This window comes from Nannobrachium achirus, assembly GCF_963921795.1.
Source record: "Nannobrachium achirus genome assembly, chromosome: 2".
In the NCBI taxonomy this organism is placed as follows: domain Eukaryota; kingdom Metazoa; phylum Chordata; class Actinopteri; order Myctophiformes; family Myctophidae; genus Nannobrachium; species Nannobrachium achirus.
This window is the reverse complement of record NC_137811.1, coordinates 77,867,372-77,894,598: the sequence shown is the minus strand read 5'-3', so window position 1 is coordinate 77,894,598 and position 27,227 is coordinate 77,867,372. Positions and strand designations below refer to the sequence as shown.

At 45.9% G+C, this 27,227-nt stretch overlaps 1 protein-coding gene across 5 annotated transcripts in view; it reads right to left on the bottom strand.

Moving 5' to 3' along the window:
* The window catches only part of LOC308307808 (elastase-1-like), a 66,095-nt gene that overhangs the window by 22,021 nt on the left and 16,847 nt on the right, over window positions 1-27,227 (bottom strand). For 4 of the 5 annotated variants that reach the window (XR_013963242.1, XR_013963243.1, XM_080753103.1 and 1 more), the window contains 4 exons: window positions 24,894-25,205; window positions 22,392-22,703; window positions 4,344-4,539; window positions 1,776-1,936 (listed from right to left, as the gene is read on the bottom strand). Coding sequence is in view for 3 of the 5 variants with exons in the window: in XM_080753103.1 (XP_080609229.1) it covers window positions 1,776-1,936; window positions 4,344-4,539; window positions 22,392-22,703; window positions 24,894-25,205 (981 nt within the window). In the remaining 2 variants the exon portion in view is untranslated. The remainder of the gene's footprint in view (window positions 1-1,775; window positions 1,937-4,343; window positions 4,540-22,391; window positions 22,704-24,893; window positions 25,206-27,227) is intronic. The other variant, XM_080753105.1, reaches the window with a different exon arrangement.

Genomic DNA, 27,227 nt, shown 5'->3' with positions numbered 1-27,227 from the left:
GTCATTTCAGTCCAGAATGAACAGGTTTTATCTGTCCGTAAATGTGTGTCCCATGTGTGTCCCCCATGTCCATATATGGTCATTTCACTCCAGAATGAACAGGTTTTATCTGTCCGTAAATGTGTGTCCCATGTGTGTCCCCCATGTCCATATATGGTCATTTCACTCCAGAATGAACAGGTTTTATCTGTCCGTAAATGTGTGTCCCATGTGTTTTATACTCAGATTCACCGCTTCACTTCGAACCGAGGTTTGATTTTGTATTATTTATAGGCATAGCATAGGCCTTTAGCCAATATTAGGGGCAACGGAGAAGGTCGGACATTAAGGAAGGAAGATACTGTATACTGTAGGTCCTATTTGTAGATTTATAGATATTTCTGGCCAATTCAACCAGCATACCTCTTACGAGCCTATTACAGCTGCGCTGCAATGAGAGCAGGGGGACACGGCCACTCGCTTCTCTGATGCGCAGACAGGGATTTATAGCGTTGTGTCGTTGTCATGTGGGCAGAGATTTATTTTCTACACAGAGCCGTGTGGAGGCATAGAGGTCCACCCGGGGAGATGGAATTCATATGTGATTCGACTTGGTGTGGACCAGGCCTGAATGAAACCAATATGTTTTAACAATATTGTTCTAATGACCATTAAAACATAGGTGTAGACATCACATAATCTGTATCATCATGTTTGGTTCAGGAGATATGACGCAAAATACATTATTTGGTAATAATGGGCCGGTATTAAAATGGCTGCCATGGCCATCAGGGGGCGTTTTTGTGATGGTTCCATATCTGACAATGTTCAGGGTCCCAAACTGTACAAGTGTACCAAATGTCACGCTTTTATGAAAAAGTGAAAGATTTTCATCAATCCTCCGGAATATTAGTCGAAGTAATGAAACCTAGAAATATCGAAATTTCCCCGATATCGATTTGGTTGCAGATATAGTTGCAACGCCATTCTCAACTTTTCACAAAAAGCTAGACATCGTAAGGAGAGGTTGTCCAACCCCGATGCTAGCAAGCCTGTCACAGCAGAGATGCCAAAACAAATTCCTAACATGTTTACATGTGATGGCAATAAAAGTCTGAGTTCTGAGTTCTGAGGGAAAAGGCTCACAGCCTCCGAGAGCCACTGCAAACTGTACTTATGTGGATGCCTATTATTTGCAACTGATCGATTTGGTGTTTGGAGCCAAACTGGGTTTGTGTGTTGTCTAACTAAAGCAGCAACGAGACAACAAAGCACGGCTGGTCACTTACAAGCAACGGTGCTTTTGAAAACCTTTGGGGACACCCAAGTGGATCTACAGCTCAACGAACAAGCAAGCAGGGCAACAGAGCTGCACAATGATAGGGTGAAGAAAAATAGAGAAATATTGAAAAGGATGATTGATTGTGTCATGTTTTGGGGGGAAAAGGAACTTTCATTTAGGGGACACGATGAAAGTGTCCACAAACAAAGGAAACTATGTGGAGCTTCTTTATTTTCTCGCTGAAAACAACACAGATTTACAATACCACATGTCCACTAACAAAGTGCTTTGAACAATAAGCCAGGTCTGTGCATTTTGTTGGTCAAAGTTGATCCCATGCCAAAGCACCAGCGCTCACCCAGCAGTCTGCTGTCACCCAGGCTGATGCGTGCACACGCCCATCTGCGCGCACCCTTCTCGCCCTTAGGGTGTCTTACTGGTATGTTGAACCACATTCTACAATAGGTTACCTCACTGCCTGAGACATCATATTTACATCCATAGATTCACTCACCAACATCATTATGGACAGCCTTAAACCACCCATTAGAGTCTGTTGATTTCCGGTAATCAGGGTGAACGATGGCTCTCACTACAGGGATGATCTGGTCAGACTCTTCTGTCGTCTTCAGGTCAACTCCCCCCAAGACCACCTGCATCTCCATGGAGCTGTCACTGAATATTATTATTATTATTATTAGTTTTACTGTTAATGAACAAACGTTCTCTCGCCAAACTCTTTGATGTCTCCCGGTGCCGTCGGCGAGTTTGACGGAGCTGATAAGGTTTTATACCAAACCGTAGCTTACTGTACGAGGCAGTCGCGGCTGAAGAGAAACACGGACTGGAAAGTCCAGTTTCCCCATTGACCATATTCGCACCACAGCCATCTTGGATCACATGACCACATGGGGTGGCAACACAGCCAATCAGAAGCTGATGGGTAAGGCAAGACCCGCTCTCGGAAGCTTCTATTTGGCTGCGTTGCCACCCCATGTGGTCATGTGATCCAAGATGGCTGTGTGAATATGGCTAATATTCATGTTCATGTTTAAAACAAGTCCTTCACTACCGGCCGTTACAAAAGCAATAATGGCTGCGTTTGTCATTTTTCTGTTCTGAGTGAAAGAAAACATGATCTGAAAAAAAAAAAAAAAAAAAAATTGGCAATGTAAAAAATCAGGTTACATTGCAGATTAAATCAGATTACAAATATTTAAAATACCGTGGCACTCAAAGATTAAATCATTGTTTAATCATGGGCAATTTGGGCATTCAATGTGTTAAAGAAACAGAACAATCTATCTTCTTTCAAATCAGATAAACACATATATACAGGAGGTTCTGCTCATTAGTGACATGATCATCTAGTTTGAACCATTTTGGAATTGGGAACCGTTAGGAACCGGAACCAATAAGCAGAACCGGAACCGGATACCCATCCCTACACATGACCATAAGATATGAATACAGAGCAGCTTCCATGCAGTGAATACAGAGCAGCTTCCATGCAGTGAACAACAGTGAATACAGAGCAGCTTACATGCAGTGAGCAGCAGTGAATACAGAGCAGCTTACATGCAGTGAGCAGCAGTGAATACAGAGCAGCTTACATGCAGTGAGCAGCAGTGAATACAGAGCAGCTTACATGCAGTGAGCAGCAGTGAATACAGAGCAGCTTACATGCAGTGAACAGTGAATACAGAGCAGCTTACATGCAGTGAGCAGCAGTGAATACAGAGCAGCTTACATGCAGTGAACAGTGAATACAGAGCAGCTTACATGCAGTGAGCAGCAGTGAATACAGAGCAGCTTACATGCAGTGAGCAGCAGTGAATACAGAGCAGCTTACATGCAGTGAGCAGCAGTGAATACAGAGCAGCTTACATGCAGTGAGCAGCAGTGAATACAGAGCAGCTTACATGCAGTGAACAGTGAATACAGAGCAGCTTACATGCAGTGAGCAGCAGTGAATACAGAGCAGCTTACATGCAGTGAACAGTGAATACAGAGCAGCTTACATGCAGTGAGCAGCAGTGAATACAGAGCAGCTTACATGCAGTGAGCAGCAGTGAATACAGAGCAGCTTACATGCAGTGAGCAGCAGTGAATACAGAGCAGCTTACATGCAGTGAGCAGCAGTGAATACAGAGCAGCTTACATGCAGTGAGCAGCAGTGAATACAGAGCAGCTTACATGCAGTGAGCAGCAGTGAATACAGAGCAGCTTACATGCAGTGAACAGTGAATACAGAGCAGCTTACATGCAGTGAGCAGCAGTGAATACAGAGCAGCTTACATGCAGTGAACAGTGAATACAGAGCAGCTTACATGCAGTGAGCAGCAGTGAATACAGAGCAGCTTACATGCAGTGAGCAGCAGTAAACACAGAGCAGCTTACATGCAGTGAACAGTGAATACAGAGCAGCTTACATGCAGTGAGCAGCAGTGAATACAGAGCAGCTTACATGCAGTGAGCAGCAGTGAATACAGAGCAGCTTACATGCAGTGAGCAGCAGTGAATACAGAGCAGCTTACATGCAGTGAGCAGCAGTGAATACAGAGCAGCTTACATGCAGTGAACAGTGAATACAGAGCAGCTTACATGCAGTGAGCAGCAGTGAATACAGAGCAGCTTACATGCAGTGAACAGTGAATACAGAGCAGCTTACATGCAGTGAGCAGCAGTGAATACAGAGCAGCTTACATGCAGTGAGCAGCAGTGAATACAGAGCAGCTTACATGCAGTGAGCAGCAGTGAATACAGAGCAGCTTACATGCAGTGAGCAGCAGTGAATACAGAGCAGCTTACATGCAGTGAACAGTGAATACAGAGCAGCTTACATGCAGTGAGCAGCAGTGAATACAGAGCAGCTTACATGCAGTGAACAGTGAATACAGAGCAGCTTACATGCAGTGAGCAGCAGTGAATACAGAGCAGCTTACATGCAGTGAGCAGCAGTAAACACAGAGCAGCTTACATGCAGTGAACAGTGAATACAGAGCAGCTTACATGCAGTGAGCAGCAGTGAATACAGAGCAGCTTACATGCAGTGAACAGCAGTGAATACAGAGCAGCTTACATGCAGTGAGCAGCAGTGAGGACCCAGCAGGATGCAATGAGGACTCCTCCACAGTCATGTTTGAAGGTCACAGATGAACCTTTGGTTCTGCGTTTCAGAGACACCTGCCATGGATGAGTCCCAGAAGCAGACTCAACGCCTCCCAGGATCTTTTCTACAACAGGAGGCTCAGCTCTTCCACACTGGGAGAAGATGGCTGGACAACATGGAGAAATGACAATCAATGAACAGGAAGGACACAGTTCAACTTGTGTGGGGCCCTAAAAAAATTATCGGTCAGGGGCCCTCACAGGGGTTAATCCGTCCATGGTCCACGGACCCCCGGTTGGCCCGGACCAGTGCTTGTAGATCGTCTCTTTTCGCAAAAAACACCGTAGCTCTGAAACGCCTGGTCGTGGAGGGGCTAAAGTCTGTCTGTATTTCACGACAATGTGCATGTTAATGTCACACTGTCATTGGCTGCACCTGTGTGCTGTGCTAGTTAGTTTTGATAATGAGACGCCAGCTTTCCTATATTCAGTTGCTCACTGCATGGACGGACACACGACATGTCTCCCGTTCTGTGTCCGAGCAAGAGAGTGTTTTTTTTTTCAAGCCATTGCCTGCCGTGAGTGCCGTCAACACAAAACGAGCTGCATATCCATTGTGCTCTGTGTTGTTAAAGCTCCCCTATAAATCACATGTGCAACTTGTGCAAGAAAGAAAAGATTGTAAATCCGTTGATCCAAATGAAGCAGCAGCTCTGCGAGGAAGTGAGGTGTAACGGGAATTGCTCCTAATTAGACTGAATTCTTAAACAAGGTCCAGGAAGGATTTGAGAGGAATAAATGAAGAGTTGTAGAGTTGTTCCATAGATGTTCCTTTATTGACAGAGTATTGGTTGGTTTGTTTCCATGAGTGCCGGAGCGAGAGCTCCCAGCCTTACGACAGTCCTCCAGCCTTTCGCTGGTTATTTTTTCTGAGATACAGTTTGCTATAGCTTAAGTACAGTTCAGATCAAACAAAGAGGAGGGATCATAAACCCCTGTGTCATAGGTCAAAGGTGCAGACAGCTGACAAAAGGGACCTTCTCACAATAGCATGGGCTGCGAATACCCTGTGGTTTTCCGCAGCCTGTGGGCTCTGGGGGAGGTAGGCACAGTTTATGACCTGCCTCTCAACCTTAGATCAGATATTTTCAAGCAAATGTAATGTCTTAAAGTACAGTTCTACCTTATTATTCAATGTGTATATGCCTCACGTATATAAATCTAAGCCCTAAAATGTGTTTGCATCTTGCAGTTTAAAAAAGAGTAAACCTTGAATTCTAATTACCATGTTCTTCAGTATGTGAAAGAGGACAGGGTCTGAGACCTCAAAGCTTGCTAGATGAGAATTCCGACACCTATGCAAGCTTCAAAAGACCCTAGAATAGAATGAGCCCTTTGTCATCCCTGCTTGCCACTACAGGTGGTCATTCAATCAAGGGACCAGATCTAAATAGAATGTAAGACGTCAACACACTTAGAATTTGAGGGGGCAGACAGCCAGCCGTCAGTCTAATAACTCAACTTAAGCTTAAATTATAATAATTGATATTATGACAAATTATTATGCATTATTGGTCTGCTCAGATATACTTCAGAAGCGCTAAGTAGGCTACACTGTAAAAAAAATAACGTTGTGCCTTCACGTTCTGACCACCGCAAAAACACGAGTGTTTTGAACGAAACACCTGTTTGTTAAATTTTGGATTATATTATATTATAATAATGTTTGGAGCAAACATGTAGCTGTTAATATTATGGGCTAATTGGGCTGTATGCAGACAAATACATTTACTGCACCCATCATTTAGCTTGTCAGAGTGGTCATGTTGGAGCGCCTCAGTGCTGCTGCAGAAGTCATGTGCAACTTCTTCCAGAGAGATTGATTGATTGATTGATTGATTGATTGATTGATTGATTGATTGAAGACTTTATTAGAAGTTTGCATAGGAAAAAGTAGATTCATGACAGTACAGTTCACTGGTACAAGGTCAACTACAGGAAACCTTTATGTATCTTCTTCCGGTCTGAGAGGACGCTGGCGTTTTTGTCGCCGCTTTTCAACCGAGACAAAAGTCGAGTTTAAGTGACTTTTCAGTGCCTTTTTCTATAATTGAACATTGCAATCATTACACTATACGGGGATCGTTGCTACAGTAATAAGATCGCACAGTTTTGGGTCTTACCTGCAGGTTGATCTGCTATCGCTGTTGTGTGTCACCAAACAGCTGTTCATCTGACAGCTGCCAGGCTCTCCAGCCTGGTTAAATAGCGATTTTTGGTTTGCCTGTTTTCCTGTGTTTTTCGGCTGTAGAACACCTCGTCTGCCTCTGTGCTTGGATCGTTTGGATTACGAGTCTGCTGTATTCCTTGGGAAAGTTGGATTCCAGCCCGGGACAGTCTTCCATCCAGCTAGCGTTAGCCACCGTTAGCCTCTGCTGTCGAAGATGGGGATATGGCAATACTCCTCTGCGAAACTTCTCGACCTGGTCAGCTACTCTATTCCAAACTCCATCGCAGTCATTAAATCCCTTGGACTCTTGCGTCGCCCTCGTTACATCCATAGGGGCTCCCGACGTAAGTTTATTTACTCGGATTCATCCATTCCCTCCATAACGTCTGTGTCAAGCTCTGTCTCTGGTGCATTACGTCATCACAACAAAGCCCATGTGCGCGCTCGCTATCTCCGCCCACTGGTTTGTGTTGACAGCTGTGCACCTCCCACCCAGCCCATGTCAGCAGCTTCATTCATGCTGTTGAATGTTCAGTCACTTAACAATAAACCTGGGCTCATTTTGGACGAAATCAAAGAAAGAGACATTGACATCTGTTGTTTGGTTGAAACTTGGCAGAAACCACAGGACTTCATGGCACTCAATAAAGCTACTCCCCCAGGCTATGTATATATACAGAAGCCTTGCTTAAAGGGTGGTGGTGGTGGGCTGGCTGTGATCCATCGAAACAACATCCCCATTAAAGAGGTGACAGTACCCACTGCTACCTCATTTGAGTGTGTTGTGTTCACACTAACCGGACAACGTCAATTTGTGTTAGTGTACCGCCTACCTAACAACACCAGTTCGAGCCGGACTGCCTTCCTGTCCGAACTGTCTGAGCTGCTCACCCCTGTTTGTGCCATGTCTCCATCCACATTCTTGTTGGGGGACCTGAATGTGCACGTGGATTCCAGCAGCTGTCCGTTTGCCACTGAATTCCTGTCACTGTTGGACTGTTTTGACTTTATCCAACATGTGCGTGGCCCCACCCACAACAAAGGTCATACGCTGGACTTGGTGTGTTCCACTGGCCCGCCCCCCACAAACCTGCAGTGTCTCGATCTAGCGGCATCTGACCATCATACCATTGTCTTCAGTGTTCCTGGCTCCCTGCCCACGCAGCGTCCCAAGCGTACCATCACGTTCAGGAACACCAAGACAGTGAGTGCTCCAGCCCTATCGATTCTGATAGATGCCCACATGGCTAGGGGTTCCCCTGACCCCATGACTGGTGACCTGGTAGCCCGCTACAATGCTGCCCTATCCCATAGCCTGGACTCTCTTGCCCCCATAAAAACCCGGACAGTGTCATTCAACCGTCCTACTCCCTGGTTCACCACTGAGCTCCGAGCATTGAAGGCAGCTGGTCGACGGCTGGAGAGGCTGTATAAGAAAACTGGCCTCACTGTCCATCATCTGGCTTTTAAAGACCACGTAAAGGCCTACAAGGAAGCTCTCTCCCGAACCATGACCCAGTACTACTCCACCCTTATTGGGTCTCAGCAAAACCACCCCAGAAAGCTATTCAACACCATCAATAAATTACTCAGTCCGCTCCCCTCACCTCCCTCCTCTGGTGCCCCGGATCTCTGCTCCAGATTCCTGGATTTTTTCCAGGAAAAAGTGGACAACATCCACCAGCAGCTGCAGACACCCTCCACCCCTCTGCAGGCACCTCAGTCGCAGGACGTGGCCCCCCCGGCTGCATGTCCCCCTTTTGCCTTCTTCGCTCCAGTGGAAGCTAGCGGGATCGCTGAATTGGTCACCAAGGCCAAGGCCTCCACCTGCTCACTGGACCCCATGCCCACAACATTGGTGAAGGCCTGTCTACCCACCGTCTGTCCCATCATAACAGACATCATCAACTCCTCTCTCCAATCAGGCACTGTACCCACCAGTCTCAAAATTGCCTCCGTTACCCCCATCTTGAAGAAGCCTGGTTTGGACCCTGATGACTTTGCTAACTACCGGCCAATCTCCAACCTACCTTTCCTCAGCAAGACACTGGAAAGAGCAGTAGCTGCACAGCTCCATCAGCACATGTCCAACCATAACCTCTTCGAACCCCTCCAGTCTGGCTACAGAGCACATCACAGCACAGAGACCGCACTGATCAAGATCACCAATGATCTCCTCATGGCTGCTGATGTTGGCCACATCAGTATCCTGATTCTGCTGGATCTCTCTGCAGCTTTTGACACCATCTCCCACTCCATCCTCCTCAACCGCCTTTCCACTCACCTCAACATCACCGGTTCTGTTCTCTCCTGGTTCCACTCATACCTGTCCAACAGGCAACAGTTTGTCTCCATAAATGGATCCAGCTCCCATCTAGCCCCAGTAAACCATGGTGTGCCACAAGGTTCGGTACTTGGTCCCATCCTTTTTACCATCTATATGATCCCACTCGGTCAGATCATCCGCCACCATGGTCTACAGTATCACTGCTACGCCGATGACACCCAGCTCTATCTCACCACTACACCAACCACTCTGCTCCCTCCACAGTCCATTGTCAACTGCCTGCATGAAATAAAAACCTGGATGACCACCAACCTACTCAAACTCAACAGCAAGAAAACAGAGCTCATGGTCATGGGTCCCAAGGTGCAACTTCAAAAGGTTGGAGATTTTCTCCTCCAGGTGGATGGCTGCTCCATCTCTCCATCCACCGAGGTTCGCAACCTGGGTGTCATCCTGGACTCTACCCTCTCCTATCAATCCCACATCAAATCCGTTACCAGATCCGCCTTCTTCCACCTGAAAAGCATCTCCCGACTCCGCCCATCCCTCACAGACTCTGTTGCTGAAACACTTATCCACTCTTTCATCTCCTCCCGTCTGGACTACTGCAACGGTGTGTTGTTTGGTCTCCCCATCACAATCGTGGACAGACTGCAGTACGTTCAGAATTCAGCTGCCAGAGTGCTCACCCGTACCAGACGCTGGCAGCACATCACCCCCACCCTCAAACACCTCCACTGGCTTCCGGTCAAGTTCCGTATCACATACAAACTGCTCCTCCTCACCTATAAAGCCCTCCATGCCCTCTAGAGCCCCACAGTACCTGTCGGACAGTAGCGCAGATCCAATAAATGCATAGGGGGGGACCTGCGCGCGCGAAGCGCGCTCCGCCGTGCGCGCGCGCCCGATTTCGTTTTTTTTGCATGCAGAGATCGGTTTTCGGGCAGTTTTACCCCCTCATTTTCCTTCAGATACAGGCATTAACGGTTTTATGATGTATTATTTATTTACTTATCAAGTTATCACTAGTACTGCAATAACCAACACAACCAAAAGCTTAAAACACACTTCAACACAAACACTGACATTAAACAGTCCTCTCGTCATAACCAACGTTTCTTTCATGTTTCTATGGTTAACTTTTTACCTCAAGAACGCCGACTATAGCAGCAATTTGGCACAGCGACCGTTCATCACTCAAAACACTGGCCACAATAAAATACAGTATCCCTACTCAGAACTCAGAAGCATGACAGCCGCTCAGCCGTCAGAACACTGAACACACAATACAATAATACAGTCCACAAGCAGTTGGCACAGGTTAGAACAGGCCGCCAGTCCAGAACACAATACGGTATAAATGTCATTCATTACCCGGCTTCCTCCTCCCCCTCCTCCTGTCCTCCGGCTCCAGTCCTCTCGTCACACAGACACAGCCCAAGTAACAACAAAGTAGACTAATCCTTTAGCTTCCTTGTCCGGCCAGGGTGGCAACAAAAACAGTAATCCTTTCCTTGTCCAGGGTGGCGGCATTCCTTATTAACTATTTGAAATGGCAGAACCAAAGTTATAAATATTGTGTTCTATTGAGTTTGAGCTGCAGCAGCAGGAAGTTCTCTTCCTTCTGTCGTTCCTTCTGTCGCTTTCATTTCTTGTTGCCAGATTTTGCGAGAGAAACAAGCAGCCAGCTATATGAAAACCACCCTGGAATATTGTGGTTTTTATATAGCTGGCTGCTTGTTTCTAAGAACTTGGCAACACAGACCAAACCATTTTGCAGGAAAACAGAGGGGTGTTCTCATATAATAGCATCTATAAATCATTCAAAAAGCATCTTCGATCGTGTTTAGTGCATGATTTCAGAATTTAGACCACTATGTCCCTGACTGGGGGGGACAGGGGGTCTTCTGGAAGTGAATGGAGGGGACGAAATTGAACCTGGAAGGTGACAAAAACACCTTGTCCCCCCCGCCATTTGCGCCTATGCTGTCGGACCTCCTCAAGGACCACTCCCCGGAGCGGAATTTGAGATCGGCTGACCAAGGGCTCCTCACCGTCCCTCCCAGCAAAAAGCGGACCCTTGGGGATAGAGCCTTCAGTGTGGCGGCCCCAACCCTCTGGAACTGCCTCCCCTCAGCGATTCGCCAGTTGCCAACACTGAACTCTTTTAAGTCCGCACTGAAGAGACACTTATTCATTCAGGCTTTTGGACAATAATGTGTTTTGTATCTGTTTTGTTAAGCGCCTTGGGTTTTTTCAAAGGCGCTATATAAATTCAATTTATTATTATTATTATTATTATTACCCCATATAACACCAGTAAGACTCCCTAATCGGGAGATAAGCGACCGTAGGTCACTGATCTCCACAAATAGGGCAAAAATGTGTTTTGCCAAAATCTTCCTGATCCATGTTGATGACATGAGTGTAGACATACTGTGTAGTGATTTTCGTGATTTTAGGGCAAAATCTGTAGGAGCAGTGTCCAAAAATGTGTTTTTAAAAATCGGCCTGGAGGTGGCGCTATATGGGAGAGATTCATGTTGATGGGATGAGTGTAGACATACTGTGTACCGATTTGGGTGATTTTAGGGCAAAAATTGTAGGAGCAGTGTCCAAAAATGTGTTTTGCAAGAATCGGCCTCATGGTGGCGCTAGAAGAGGGCCATGTGAGAAATGAGGGGTGGGGTCTCCGCGCCGGCAAGGCGGACGAATAGGTACCGGCCCCGGCTGTCCCGGTCGCTCCTAGCCGGAGTTACGGCATTTTATGTGAGCTGCAGTGTAGGGGGTCCTCCACTGGGGGCGCCACCACTTTTGCATCCGTTCTGGATGCAAAAGTTCTGGAGCACCAGGAGTGGGTGGTCCCCGGGAATTCCCCGTGAGCTGCCCCGTGGGGGTGGTCATTTGGTCAGTTTAGCACATTTGGTCATTTTTTACATCTGGGGGTCCCCCAGGGACCTGGGGGTCCCTGGAGCTCCGGGGGTCCTTGGAGGTTGTAGTTTGGCAGGTAAGGAAGGTGTGTGCAAAATTTGGCATGGATCGGGGCAACGGTTGCGGAGATATCAGCAGGGCAAGAGTGTGACGTGTGAGGTGTGACAGACAGACTGACTGACGGACTGACGGACGGACGGACTTACACTTTGTGCAGGGTTTGATAGTAAATGCGACCTACGGTCGCAATTAAGTGACAGACGGATAGAACTCCATCATCATTTGTAAAAGGGCCCCCCACCCCCTAGATTTGTGTTCAAAGACATTTTGAAAATGGCAGATCTACAAGCTCACAATGTGTCACATTGCAACACGTTACACATTGTGAGCTTAAAATACCTCTCCTGTGTTATTTCAAATTTCCTTCTCGGGATCAATAGAGGTTTATCTCATCTCATGTCACCTTATTGTATCTTACAGCGATGTTGCTGGTGGCTGCTGGTTCCTCCCACCAACCTGACAGAGGCACACAGAGTTTGGTGCGCTCGTACTTTTTGTGTTTTTTAACGTCTCCTATTGAATTTACACATCTCTTATGTGAACTGTTATAGTGTTGTTATTAAATAAAGAAACACTGGAGTTTGTACAGCGGCTGGCTTGTGGAGTAAATGTGCAGTGCGCCGGTGCTCAGCGCAACGCAGCGTAAATGACTGCAGGCAGCGGCCGCCGACCGGGCTACAAGTGGACTCCATGGACACAGACTGACTGACTGACTGACTGACTGACTGACTGACTGACTGACTGACTGGTTTAATGACTGACTGACTGACTGACTGACTGACTGACTGACTGACTGACTGACTGGCTGGCTGGCTGACTGACTGACTGACTGACTGGCTGGCTGACTGACTGACTGACTGACCGTGACCAGTGGACTCCATGGACACTGACTGACTGACTGACTGACTGACTGACTGACTGACTGACTGACTGGCTGGCTGACTGACTGACTGACTGACTGACCGTGACCAGTGGACTCCATGGACACTGACTGACTGACTGACTGACTGACTGACTGATGGACTGACTGACTGACTGACTGACTGACTGACTGACTGGTTTAATGACTGACTGACTGACTGACTGACTGACTGACTGGTTTAATGACTGACTGACTGACTGACTGACTGACTGACTGACTGACTGACCGACCGTGACCAGACGCAGCCACCGCACCGAGCCACTGGATGTTTTATGTTTACGCTCACATGATGTCCTGCTTGCCTCCCACGAGTGCTGCCAGTTCATTATTGTTACATTCACTGTTTGAGTGACAGACCTTTATGGGGCATTTGGGAAATACGGAACAAACAGCGTTCCGTATTGGTTCAATATGGAACGCAACATTTAATTCTCAAATACGGGACAAATCCGTATTTTACGGAAAGGGTGGCAACCCTGCACCTTGGGTGTTGGCCCCTGCAGGGTTAATGTTTGAGTAGAGTTATGTTGCAAGTTACAAGCTGGTCAGGAAAAAGTGAGGCTAGAGACTCAGTAGGTGATTGAAAAACTGACACTGAAACTAAATTGCAGGTAGAGCAGCACAGATTGGGTTTGATACCGATCTTTGTGTGTTAAGACATTCATTTGTGAAATGGGTATACAGCCAGGCTGAACGGCTGGGAGGTGGGGACGGAGGTGTCTGGAAATCTCCACCAGGCATGTATTAGATATACATAGTTATATGTATAAATAATAATGAGCTTGGGCATACGTTGGACCTTGTTATGTCTTATGGGTTACCAATTTCTAATGTGCAGGTTTGTGCTCCAGTCAAGTCTGACCACTTTCCTGTCACTTTTGATTTTATACTGCCCTGTGATATTTCTAAATCATGCGCTCCTGTACGCCAGTGTCGTGTACTAAAGCCCGCTACAGCTAGGCTTTTTTCTTCTGCTTTTACTAGCGTAGCCCAGGCTGACAATGGTCCCTCCGAAGCCCTAGACACTGAGCAACTTACTACTACATTTCTGTCCAACTGTGCCAGCATTCTGGACACTGTTGCGCCATTAAAATCTGTGCGCCCCAGACCTATGTCTGAGCCCTGGATAAACGACACCACGCGCGCCGCCAGGAGAGAGTGTCGGAAGGCTGAGCGCAGGTGGAGGAAAGACAGGCTCCATGTGTCACACGACATTTTAAAGGAGTGTTGGAAAGAATATCAGCGCACTGTTAAGGCTGAAAAGTCAAGGCATTTCTCTGACATTATTTCCAAAAATGTGGATAAACCGCGTGTTCTCTTTAAAACAATCGACCAGTTGTTAAATCCTTCACAACCCACTTGTTTGGAAGCATCTTCTGAGATCTGTGAACGATTTCTTCGCTATTTTATAGACAAAGTCACTACCATCAGAGCACAAATATCCCCCCCTGCTTTTGATCCCTCCATGGCTGTCACTTGCACAACTGTATTTAACCATTTCAACCCTGTATCCTTCTCTAAACTCAGTGAACTGGTCATTCAACTCAAAACCTCATCCTGTCCCACAGATGCTATCCCCACTCACCTCTTTAAGGAGGTCTGGGAGACTATTGGCCCTAGTGTCCATAACATCATAAATAGCAGTCTGGCTTCAGGTGTTGTACCAAGATATTTCAAAGAGGCAGTTGTGACACCATTAATTAAGAAACCCAATCTGGATACCTCAGTTTTAACAAACTACAGACCTATTTCAAAGCTTCCATTCATTTCAAAAAGTCTTGAAAAAACTGTTTTATTTCAGTTACAGTCTTTTCTGCAGGTACACAGCATTTTTGATGTTTTTCAATCCGGGTTCAAAGCGTTTCACAGTACTGAGTCAGCGTTGCTGAGAGTTTTCAATGATGTGCTCTTGACCACTGACGGTGATTCTGCAATCTTATTGCTTCTAGATCTATCGTCGGCTTTTGATACCCTGGATCACAAAACCCTAACCTCTCGATTAGAGCATTGTGTTGGTGTCAGGGACACAGCTTTAAAGTGGTTTTACTTCTACCTATCTGAGAGATGTTTCTCTGTAAAATTTGGAGATTTTGTTTTATCCTCTACTGCCCTGTCCTCGGGAGTTCCCCAGGGCTCGATTCTCGGGCCGATACTGTTCTCCTTATATCTTCTCCCCCTGGGACTAATCTTTAAGAAACATGGTATCTCGTATCACTTTTACGCAGATGATTCCCAAATCTATATGCCCCTAAAGAAAGCAAGTAATAGCTCCCTGACACCTCTCCTTGACTGCTTAAATGATATCAAGGCTTGGATGGCCCTTAACTTTCTAAGTGTAAATGAAAGTAAAACGGAAGTCATAGGACCCAGTGGTCCTGGTGCGGTACCCACGGACCTGGGCTCCCTGCAGCCCTATGTCAAGCCTGTTGTCTCCAACCTTGGCGTCAAATTTGACAATATGCTCAAACTTGACAAACAAGTTAATGCCGTGGTCAGGTCCAGCTTCTATCATCTGAGGCAGCTCGCTCAAATCAAGTCTGTTCTGTCTTTCGCTGACTTCGAGCGTGTTATTCATGCCTTTATTACCACACGGTTAGACTATTGTAATGCACTGTATGCCGGCTTAAATCAAGCCTCCATGGCTCGCCTGCAGCTGGTCCAGAATTTTGCGGCACGTCTCCTAACTGGCACCCGCAGGCATGACCACATTACACCAATTCTGGCCAGACTTCATTGGCTCCCTGTTCGCTTCAGAATAGATTTTAAAATTTTACAATTTGCGTTCAAATCAATGAACGGTTTGGCACCTCAGTACCTCTGCGAACTGATCTGACAACAGTTTCCCACACAAGCATCAAACGTAGCGATGTGACTTTGAGCTTGTAGATCTGCTGCTTTTGGTATCTACAGTACAAGCTATCTACACACTGCACTCACACACACTCACAAACACACACAAACACACACACACACACACGCGCACGCACTCGCGCGCGCGCGCGCGCACACACACACACACACACACACACACAATGGAAATAGATGTGCACATTTTCTTTCTTTGTACAGCTACACTATGGAACTACATCAAACGCCAGTATCTCGAAATGAGAGCCCAATTAAAAGGTGAAGTGAAAGATCGGAGTGTGTCCCTCACCACAGACCTCTGGACGTCTTCCACCATGATGCCATACATCACCGTGACAGCGCATTATCTCAACGATGCCTGGGAGATGCAGGCCAAAGTCCTCTGCACCATCTTAATGGCAGAGCGCCACACAGCTACCAACATAGCTCAGAGGCTGACCAATACCATTAAAGAGTGGGGCCTGCAGGTGTTCTGCGTTGTACACGACAATGCCAGCAGCATGAACCTAGCCATGGGTTTGTGTGAGGATATCCAGGAAGACCTTGGCTGCACTGGCCATACCTTACAGTTGGCAATTAAAAAGGGACTGGATTTGCCCGACGTGGCCAAAACCATTGATGCGGCGAGGCGAGTTGTTCGTCATTTCAGACACTCTTCTGTAGCAACATGTGCACTGAAGAAACGACAAGACGCGCTCAAGGTATTTATATATTATTCGCCCCCTCTATTGATGCACCTTCTCTTTATTGGTACTGTACTGCTCTTGTTTTTTTCCACGTATCTATCTTTTTTCTTACTTCTCTGTAACTTTGTAAATAATACTGCTGTGCTACAACTGGACAACTTAATTTCCCCCTTGGGATAATAAAGGTATCTATCTATCTATCTATCTATCTAAGGTAAAAGACAACAGGCTCCAGAATGACTGTGCCACTCGTTGGAATTCGACGTTTACAATGCTGGAGCAACTCGACCAGCAGCACATCCCAGTCCAAGCCGTACTGGAAGACGAGGCTGTCACCAAACCCACCGTGAAAAAAACCCTTCAAATGAGAGCCTCACAGTGGGAGCTGATCGAGCAGCTACTGCCTGTGCTCAGACCACTTGCAAAGGCAACTACCCTCATGTGTGCAGAATTGCATGTTTCACTCTCATTTATTTACCCTGTGATCCTTAACCTACTGAACGACGGGCCCGACGGGGTGTTGAGAGATGACGAGTCGGATACAGCAGCAGCCTGCAGCTTTAAGAGCACTATGCGATCACAGCTGAGAACCAGGTTCAAACTGGACACCGACGACCATGACTTGGTGAGCTCGGTTCCCATCATCGCCTGCATACTGGATCCGAGGTTTAAAGATCTCCATTTCCTCGCAGAGGACGACCGACTGCGGGCTAAACGTCGCCTGATTCAGCTACTGCGAGACGAGGAGGAGCCAGACACGGACCAGGCAGCTGCTACAGGTATGCTATACATTCATTTAACTTGTATCTATTCATTATGAATACATGTAGTATATATATCCAGGTCAGGCAACAACCCCCAAGTTCACACTTCGACAACGTTTACAACTGCTTTAGTGTCACAAATGGGTGATTTTAATTAACAAAGGGAAGAGCAATGCATATCAGCACAGTGAGCACACCATTGTCACCCGTTAACTCCTGCAGAGTAGGTGTTATGCGACGCAAACAGCAATGCTTACATGCAATAGGTATTCTGACTTTTATTTTTATTTTATATGTATTCCACTCCAGACCCCACAGACGTCCCTGACGGTGCCGCCGTGGACAGCGACACACAGGAGCCAAGCGGGAGGAAAACGCGACTTGAACGTGATTACGAGGAGCTGTTTGGGCCTCACTATGCCAGCACAAATGCACCTAGTGCAAAAAAAACCTGCACAGAGGAGGTAGAGGAATATCTCAAGATGCCCCGTATTCCAACAACGAGCTGCCCTCTGAAGTGGTGGGCGAGTAATGAGAAGCAGTTGCCTCGTTTGGCCAATCTGGCCAAAAACTACCTGGCGGTGCCAGCCACTAGTACCCCCAGTGAAAGGGTGTTTTCACTCGCTGGGAACACGATTTCCAGGCAGCGATCAAGTTTACACCCAGCACACGTGGATAACCTTGTCTTCTTGAATGAAAACAGCCGGGAGCGCAATACTAAAACAATAAATGAGGAGGACTTCTCGTCTGAGGAGAGCGAGTAGTCTAGTTGTCAAATATGCCACATATGCCTACATTTAGTTTGCCAGCGGATCTTTATTTTATTGCCATATAGGCTTGACCTACGGTGGAATAATTAGACCTACGTTTGCAATTGCAACTGTGCACTTGAGGTGGCCCGTTTGTGTCGTCATGGTGAGTTAAACGAGCCTACGTTTACATTTCGTTTTCTTACATTATTTGCACTATAGCCAAATATGGCCTAGAAGATTTATTTTTATTTATGTTCGTTTGCAAAAGAATGCCAGCACACAAATTAGTGTTCTATTCTCCTGTTTTGTAGCATATTTGTTTTAGGCCTACAATAAACCAATACATTTAGTTAAATGCTTCGCATAGTTTGCAGATCACAGTATTGCCTTCTTGTAGGCTATAAGCCTATGCCTGTGAAAATGTCAAGAAGTGGCGCTTAGGCTTATGTTAATTTGAAAAAGAATGCCAGCACTCAACGAAGTGTTCTCCTGTGTTGTGTTGTGTTGTATTGTATTTGCTTTACAATAAAACAATAGCCTATTTAGGTAAATGTTATATGGAAGTGCAAATGTCAAGAAGTGGCGTTATGTTCATTTGCAAAAGAATGCCAGCACTCAAAGAGACGTGTTCTACTGTTTTATATTTGTTTTACAATAAAACAATATTGGTATTATTATGCAAACTGTGGAAATTCATATTTTTTGTAAGATGATTACGTTAATTCTCCAAGTGGGTCTGTCTGCAGACCAAAGATTAGTGGGCGGATTGTGAGGGGGATGCTATTGGATAGTATGAGTTAGGGGGCGGATTGTGGGGGGGATGCTATTGGATAGTATGAGAATGAATCAATCCGCCCCCTGGAATCTCAATCCACCCCCTATGACGTTGCACGGACGGGGCGGAAATGAGCCCAGGGGGTCCCCGGACCCCCAAGAGAACCAGGGACCACCCTCCCCACCCCAAACCCGAGTTAAGACACCCATCTGGGCCACTTTCCACCCAGCACCACCCTCTTCACCTCCGTGATGGAGGGTGTGCTCACTTTGTGCGGGAGGATTTTTCAAAGGACAGGGGCAGGGGAGATTTGCCCAGGCTCTGGTACCTCCAGAGCACCAGGGCCGACTCTCCACACCCTCTAGCCCGACTCGGGGCTCCCTCCTCGGCCACTTTCCACCCAGAGCCGGCCTCTATACCTCCGTGATGGAGGAAGTTCCCACTTTGCTCAGGAGAGTTTTACAAAGGAAGGAAGGGGGGAGAGAGCCTGGGAGCCTGGAGCTCGGAGCTCCAGGGCCCAGGGGCCGGCCCCTCACTGCTCGAGGCCGACCTGGGGGCCTCGGCCTCGGCCGAGGGACCACCCACGGACCCCCTGGAGCCCGAAAAAAAAAAAATCCATAGCGGATACCCAAGCTCGCCAAACGCTTTAGGCTCCTATTCTACCGCCCTTTGGGTCTCGCGCTCGAGCCTGGTACCGTTGGAACCGGCTCGCCGCCCCGCACACGATGGTGCCATCGCGGACCCCCGCGGACCCCCAGGGCCGACGCCAGGCCCCGAAAACCGGGCCTGGCGACCTCCAGGGACCACCGGGGACCACCAGCGGGGGTCCCCGGAGGTCCCTGGCGGGCCTCCGAGCACCGCCGCCCGGGGACCACCACCAGGGACCCCCACGGACCCCCAGGGCCGGCCCCAGGCCCCAAAAACCGGCCTGGGGACCACTTTTTCTTCTAAGTCCAGCTGGACTCGTCCGTGCAACGTCATAGGGGGTGGATTGAGATTCCAGGGGGCGGATTGATTCATTCTCATACTATCCAATAGCATCCCCCCCACAATCCGCCCCCTAATCTGTGGTCTGCAGACAGACCCGTCTCTAATAATCTGTCGCTTGTGAGATGATTACGTTAATAATCTGTCGCACGTAATCAGTGCATCATAGCATAATGGCCGAAGTTGGACATGACGCATAACTGCCTGTTGCTGATTAGTCTATAGATTTGTTTGAACAGTCATTTTTTATTATTTCCACCAGCTCACGGTGCGAGCCGCAGTGTTGTGAGCTTGTAGATCTGCTGTTTTCACTAGTTTGGGTCCTGGGCGATTGTCTAATTTCTATTTTGGGTCACGGGCTAAACTGTTTGGGAATGTGAACCGCTGGGTTAAAGTCTTTTTATTTTAGAGCATGAAAGAGAAACTGATTAGAAACTGTTGCGCTGTGATGCAGGCAAACTATACAGCTGTCTTAATGTACTGTTCCAGGGGAAGCACTGAGCGCACCCATACTTGCTGGTCGCTTAGTCCAATCAGGTTGCGGCTCATTTGTAAATGCCACGGTCAATAGCCAATCGTATTTCACTAACCTTCAGGTCTGTCCCGCCTCCAGTGGTTAACCCTCACTCGCATGTTGTGCATCAATGAGAGGGCGAGAATGGCTCGTTTTTATTGGATGAAAAAATATATATGTTACAGGATGTTTGGGTAACCCAGGACGTTCATTGTAAGAGCGCTCGTTTTGTAGTTCACCACACACTAATCACCACCAGGTGGCGTACGACAGCCATTCACTCATACTCTATGCATTTACTAGTGAAGGTGCTGACGTCACTCGTTTGCGACTATATTTGCGACGTTGTTTACGTAGCCTAGCCTAGCCTAGCCTAGCCTAGCCTAGCCTAGCCTAGCTTAGCCATTATCGTGCGCTTGCCCAGGCCTTACGGCCTGGGCAAATATTAATATAACGATTGCGTCCACCACGGCTTCGTAACTCGCGCGGCGCTCCGCCGGCCGCGCGGCCCTGGCCCGCTCTTCGCGGCCACTCGCGCCTACGGCGCTCGGGGGCGAAGAGCAGGACCAAGGACCGCTGGCCTTCGCGCCGCTTGGGGCTTCGTGGATACAGGGGGGCTTCGTAACTCGGTTGGGCTTCGTGTCTGGGGCTCCGCCAGGCTCCGCCTGGAACACGTTGCTGTGGGTGCCCCGGCGCCGCCCCGGCGCCGCCCCGGCACCGCCCCGGCACCGCACGGCGAACGCTCCGCGTCTCGAACGTGCTGGTTCTCTATTAGACTATGACATATATATATAATTCCCGTTGAATTCCGACTATTCGAATACTTTGAGGTCGAATAATTCGAATTCTAAAAATCACTATTCGTGAATGCCCTACTGCACACTACTGATGATAGCTGAGAGGTCCAGTTAGAAGTCCATTTCTTCTTTACATCTGATACTGTACGGACCTCGGTGGACATCACATTAACAGCAGCTGTTATCTGCTCCCAATATTTGGTTTTCTGTGGGCCTTTGGTGCCCTTTACAACGCTGCAGAACAGTATTGTTTTATGTTTTTCTACCTCCTGCAGCAGTACCTCCACCTCAGAACCTGACCAATTATTTTTTCTTTTTTTTTCCTCCGCCTCCACAATGATGCCCCTTTCTTTCTGTTTTCGTTTAGGCATTTTAATTGCGGCTCGTTATATTATTTCTTTCTTTCTTACAAGCGATCTCTTGCTTTCAGCCTCTGTGGGTGTGTGTTGGTCGGATTTACTTCCGGCATTTTTGCCCTTATATGGGGATTTAAGGGCGTTAACCTATGCTAATTCTGATAGACGGCAACGCGCTTTCCATTTGGCATTCATCAACGTAAGAACAACAGGTGCGAACAATTTGACAGGTTAAGAACACTGTCATGAATGTGACTGACTTCTCTTAGGAATTCACTTAGGAAGAAATTTAAGAACAAGTTAAAGGGCCTACACCATGCTTTTAAAACTATATTTTTTGTATAAATATATGCTCAAAATTGAGTCTTAGACAGGTTTTAACCCTCAAAAAACACTCTGACCATTCTTTTTGTTTGTTCTAGCTCTACTATAATGAGGCTCTCCAGCTGCAATACCAAAACGGCCTCTGTTTGCTCAGGGGCGCATCTAGTGGGGTTTTTCCAGAAGAAGAAAAAGTTTTTTGAAAAAAAAAAAGTTTTTTGAAAAAAAAAAAAGTTTAAAAAAGTTTTTTGAAAAAAAAGTTTTTTGAAAAAAGTTTTTTGAAAAAAAAAAGTTTTTTGAAAAAAAAAAGTTTTTTGAAAAGAAAGTTTTTGAAAAAAAGTTTTTGAAAAAAAAAATTTTTTTGAAAAAAAAAAGATTTTTGAAAAAAAAAAATTTTTGAAGTTTTGAAAAAAGAAAAATTTGATTTTTTTTTTGACTCTGCATTGCATTTTTTGGAAAAAAAAAAGTTTTGAAAAAAAAAAGTTTTGAAAAAAGACTGAAAAAAAAAACGGGAATCCGAGAGTGACGTCACTCTCGTCAACTCTCACAACAGCACTGTTCTGAGAACCCGTGGAAAGCTTTTCATCTCTGTCTGCCCAAAACCAGAGAAAGACACAACGGTCAGAAATAGGACTTTGTGAGGATAGAAGGTGCCAGTGGGACCCCAAAAAAAGGTTTTAAAATAGAAAAAGTGAAAATTCATGGTGTAGGTCCTTTAAGAAGAAAGTTAATAAGAACTTATTGGTGAATGAGGCCCATTGTTTGTTACCTGAACAGGTCAGCTCCACAGTGGAGTGGGAAATAGCACCCTCCACTGTTCCTCTACACACCACCACAGCAGATTCTCTTCCATTACAGTCAGGATGAATCCACCATACAGGTTGTTGTGTAGAACCTTGTCTCCATTCTCCAGAACCATCAGATGCACATCCCAGCTGTCTGCACACTACTGATGATAGCTGAGGGGTCCAGATATAACGATCCCCCTCATAACTAATCGCTGGTTTCCAGACTCCCTGGTGTTTCATCTCCACTACACCAGTACAGCGACTGGCTCCTCCCACCAACCTGACATCACCATCTGTACACACACACACACACACACACACACACACACACACACACACACACACACACACACACACACACACACACACACACACACACACACACACTAGAATAAACACTCAAATAAAGTAATATATTACTTTCATCAGAACAAAAGCTTCTAGGTTACAATCTCTACTATTTATTTATTTATTTATTTATTTATTTATTTATTTATTTATTTATTCATTCATTCATTCATTCACATAAATGTGAATACAACTATCAATACCACCATGTAGAAATACTCTATTACAAGTACAACTATCAATACCACCATGTAGAAATACTTTATTACAAGTACAACTATCAATACCACCATGTAGAAATACTCTATTACAAGTACAACTTTACCACCATGTAGAAATACTCTATTACAAGTAAAATAAAATCCACCTTACAGATTCTTCTGTGATGACCATTTTTTTTTGTTTGTTTCAGTGAGATCGAGAACCGGAGCGTTGGGTTTAGGGTTAGGGTTAGAGTTAGACATAGTTTTACTGAGGTTAGGTTTAGGGGTTAGGGTTAGGGTTAGGCATAGTTTTACTGGGTTAGGGTTAGGGTTAGAGTAAGGCATAGTAAGCTAATGGCTAAACACATCTGAGCTGTGACATCAGCCACTACACAAGTGAATGGCTGTTGTCGCCATCTCATGGTGACAACACAGAATTACACAGGTGTGCTGATAAGAGACTATCACAGTGAATTGATCCAGGTGGTGTTAGGGGTGTGTGGTGAATTACAAAACGAGCGCTCTTACCCCAATCTCACTGAGTTACCCAAACTGACTGTAGTCCAGGCGTTTGGGGCAGTATTTTGATGGAATCGTGCACTTTATGAAAGAAGCATGAAATTTGGCACACAGTTAGAACATGCCATATGGAACATTTTTGGCTATAGGGCCATCGCAGATTTGTCTTTCGAAACTTGTGGGAGCCAATCAAAGTTGGGCTCTCATAGACTTTACCATACAGTACAATAATACAAAAATAAATATGCTTTAAGTAGCATGTGAGGGGTCAAACTAGGTATTTTTCGGGATCTTGAATCCAATGCAAGCATTCGTTTTGCACGAAAAACATTCCTTGGGCTAAAAACAGTCCCCATAAAACTATGCTTTAGTGATGGTTTAGTGATGAGTCATCACTTTTCACAGTTTTGTCAGGGCCGTTATTTCAAAAAGGAATGTTTTTTGTGCAAAACAAATGCTTGCATTGGATTCAGAATCCCGGAAAAAAAACATTGTTTGACCCCTCACGTGCTACTTAAAGCATATTTATTTTTTGTATTATTGTACTGTATAGTAAAGTGTATGAGAGCCCAACTTTGATTGGCTCCCACAAGTTTCGAAAGACAAATCTGCGATGCCCCTATAGCCAAAAATGTTCCATATGGCATGTTCTAACTGTGTGCCAAATGTCAAGCTTCTTTCATAAAGTGCACGATTTTTGCCTGAAATGCTCGGACTACTGTAACATATATATATATATATATATATTCACTTGGAAAGGAGTCGGCTTAGGTGGTTGGGGCATCTAGTACGGATGCCCCCCCGAGCGCCTTCCTAGGAAGGTCCTCGATGCACGTCCCACTGGGAGGAGACCCCGTGGCAGACCAAAGACCAGATGGAAGGATTATATCTCCAAACTGGCCTGGGAACGCCTCGGTATACTCCCAGAGGGAGTGGAGGAAGTTGCGCAGGATAAGGAAATCTGGAAGTCTCAGTTGGAACTGTTACCCCCGCGACCCGATTCCGGATAAGCGATTGAAGATGGATGGATATATAAAGAAAATATGATTTAAACACTGAGGGCTTCCAACGTAAAAAAGACCGTAAAAAGTCTTATTTGGGTTCCTTTTAGGCAGGGTGTTTAACTCTACTTGTACTGTACTTCATTTATATTGTATTGACTGTACTGTTCTCCATTTTTGTCTAATAAAATAATCAATCAATCAAAACCTCAAATTATGGACATTTGAGTACTATATGGATGCATGCTGGTATGTACTCAAATGGTACATATTAATTACTGATAATAATTTACTGTAAAAAGACCTTTAACATGCTGACTTTTAGGTTTTAGATGGGGGTATTTTTTTAAATTCATAAACGTTTAGATTCCTTCATATTGAAGTAAAAAAGAATCATGATAAAAACTCTTACCTGTTACTTTCAGCTGTACTTCAGTGTAGAGGTCTATCCCTGCCCTACTCACTCCACACCAGTATTGTCCTGAATGGCTGAGCTGAAGGTCAGAGATGGTGACTGGAAATGCTCTGTTCACAGCATCATCACGAATAGAGTATCTGCCCTGCTTGATCTCACCAGAAACACCAATTAAGCTCTGAATAACAACGTCAGCATCGCCACAGCTTCCTCTACACAGGTAGTGCTGGTAGGCAGACCCATAGCCCTCTTGGTAGGGACACCAGATTGTAACTGCGCTCCCTTGGTGTCCGGTCGCCTGCATAACACCTGTAGAGAGAGGGCAGACATGGAAGCATAACATGGGCCTTTAAAGCAGAAATAAGCAGTTTTCTGCTGACATAAGCAGTAATCATGCAATTGCTTATTTTTATTTTGTATTTTTATTTTATTATATTCAGGCAGCTAACAATTCTCCCTAAACAAATCTAGTCTCTGTGGTGCTTCTAGGAGCCGCAGTCTGCCTCCAAAACTATTATTTTATCTGTAAGAAGCTCTGTCACTAGCAGCTCATTGGTGCATGAACCAGCCGACCGGGGCTAAAAGGATTGACAGACAGGTCAACCAATCTGAACAAGAACAAGAGGCGGTCCTGATTGGTCTGTTATTTTGGATGGGCACCCAGTTTAATCGACCAATGACAGAACTTCTCACAGATAAAGATAATAGTTTTGGAGGCAGATTGTAGCCCCAGGAAGTGTCACACACAACATTTCCTTAGGAAGCATTGTTAGCCGCCTGAATAAAATTAAATTAAAATATATTTTTTTAAATAAGCAATTGCATGATTCCTGCTTATGTCAGCAGAAAACTGCTTATTTCTGCTTTAAGTAACAACATTCTAAATGTTTCAAATGTTACAAAATGTACAATTTTGGATGGGTTGTTGCGACCGTAGGCTCATGTCTGTCTGTCTGTCTGTCTGTCTGTCTGTCTGTCTGTCTGTCTGTCTTTCTGTCTGTCACTCTTCTGACATCACAACGACACCTCATCCCAGCTCTGCAGAAGGATATAGCTGATCTGTTCTGACATCACAATGATGTCGCAAATTAATTTTGTCCTTGTCCCTTTTACACCCATATATGGAGATCCCTGATGTCATCAATATCATCCCAGCTCAGCAGATGGATAGGCCTATAGCTGACATGTTCTGACATCATTAAAAAAAAAAGAAAAAAAACATGGCATGGATGCACCTGGGACGTATCCTCAGTGATGTAGCCCAAGCTCATCAGGGTTTCGGGTCTCGCAGCATCATACCCCTCACCTGGGTGACCCAGCCAGGGTTGATCAGTAGCTATCTACCCACGATCATCACAATGATGTTGCAAATTAATTATTTCATGCCCATATATGGATATCCCTGAAGTCATCAATATACACTTTGGTTGCCAGTTCTCCCTTAACACTCGGGTGACTGAAAATAAAATAAAAACTACCACTCTGACTGCATTTATAGGTCAAATTGACAGGTAAATTCTCTCCCTTTTTGCCCAGGAGAGCAACACCTCCTCCGTTGCTGCCAGCGGGGGTTCTATTGTCTGTTGTTCTATTGACAATAGAACCCCTGCTGCCAGCGGGGGTTCTATTGTCTGTTGTTCTATTGACAATAGAACCCCTGCTGCCAGCGGGGGTTCTATTGTCTGTTGTTCTATTGACAATAGAACCCCTGCTGCCAGCGGGGGTTCTATTGTCTGTTGTTCTATTGACAATAGAACCCCTGCTGCCAGCGGGGGTTCTATTGTCTGTTGTTCTATTGACAATAGAACCCCTGCTGCCAGCGGGGGTTCTATTGTCTGTTGTTCTATTGACAATAGAACCCCTGCTGGCAGCAGGGGAGGAGGTGTTGCTCTCCTGGGCAAAATATTTAAAGAATTTACCTGTCAATTTGACCTATAAATGCAGTCAGAGTGGTATAAATGTATATTATTTCATACTTAGGAAATGAGAAGGGGGAAAAAAAACGAGAACATTAGGAAAAGTCATGGAAGGGGAAATTTCTGAGACCTTCACGGGGAGAGTTATTGCACTTTGCAATCTCAAAATCGGCCAAAATGACCTGTTAGTCACCCGTGTGTTAAGACGTCGAGAGACGTCTCACTTGGTTACCATGGTTACCAGGTAAACAAGTACCTCTGCCGTGGCAGCTGAAAACAACTCTATATCCAGGACAAAACAACTTCATATCCCATAATGCATAGCGGCCACACGCTGCTATCGACTGCATTTCCTCATAGACACCCATTCATCTGGGAACCATTCACAGCCCTAGTGTCCTATGCTCATTTTGTC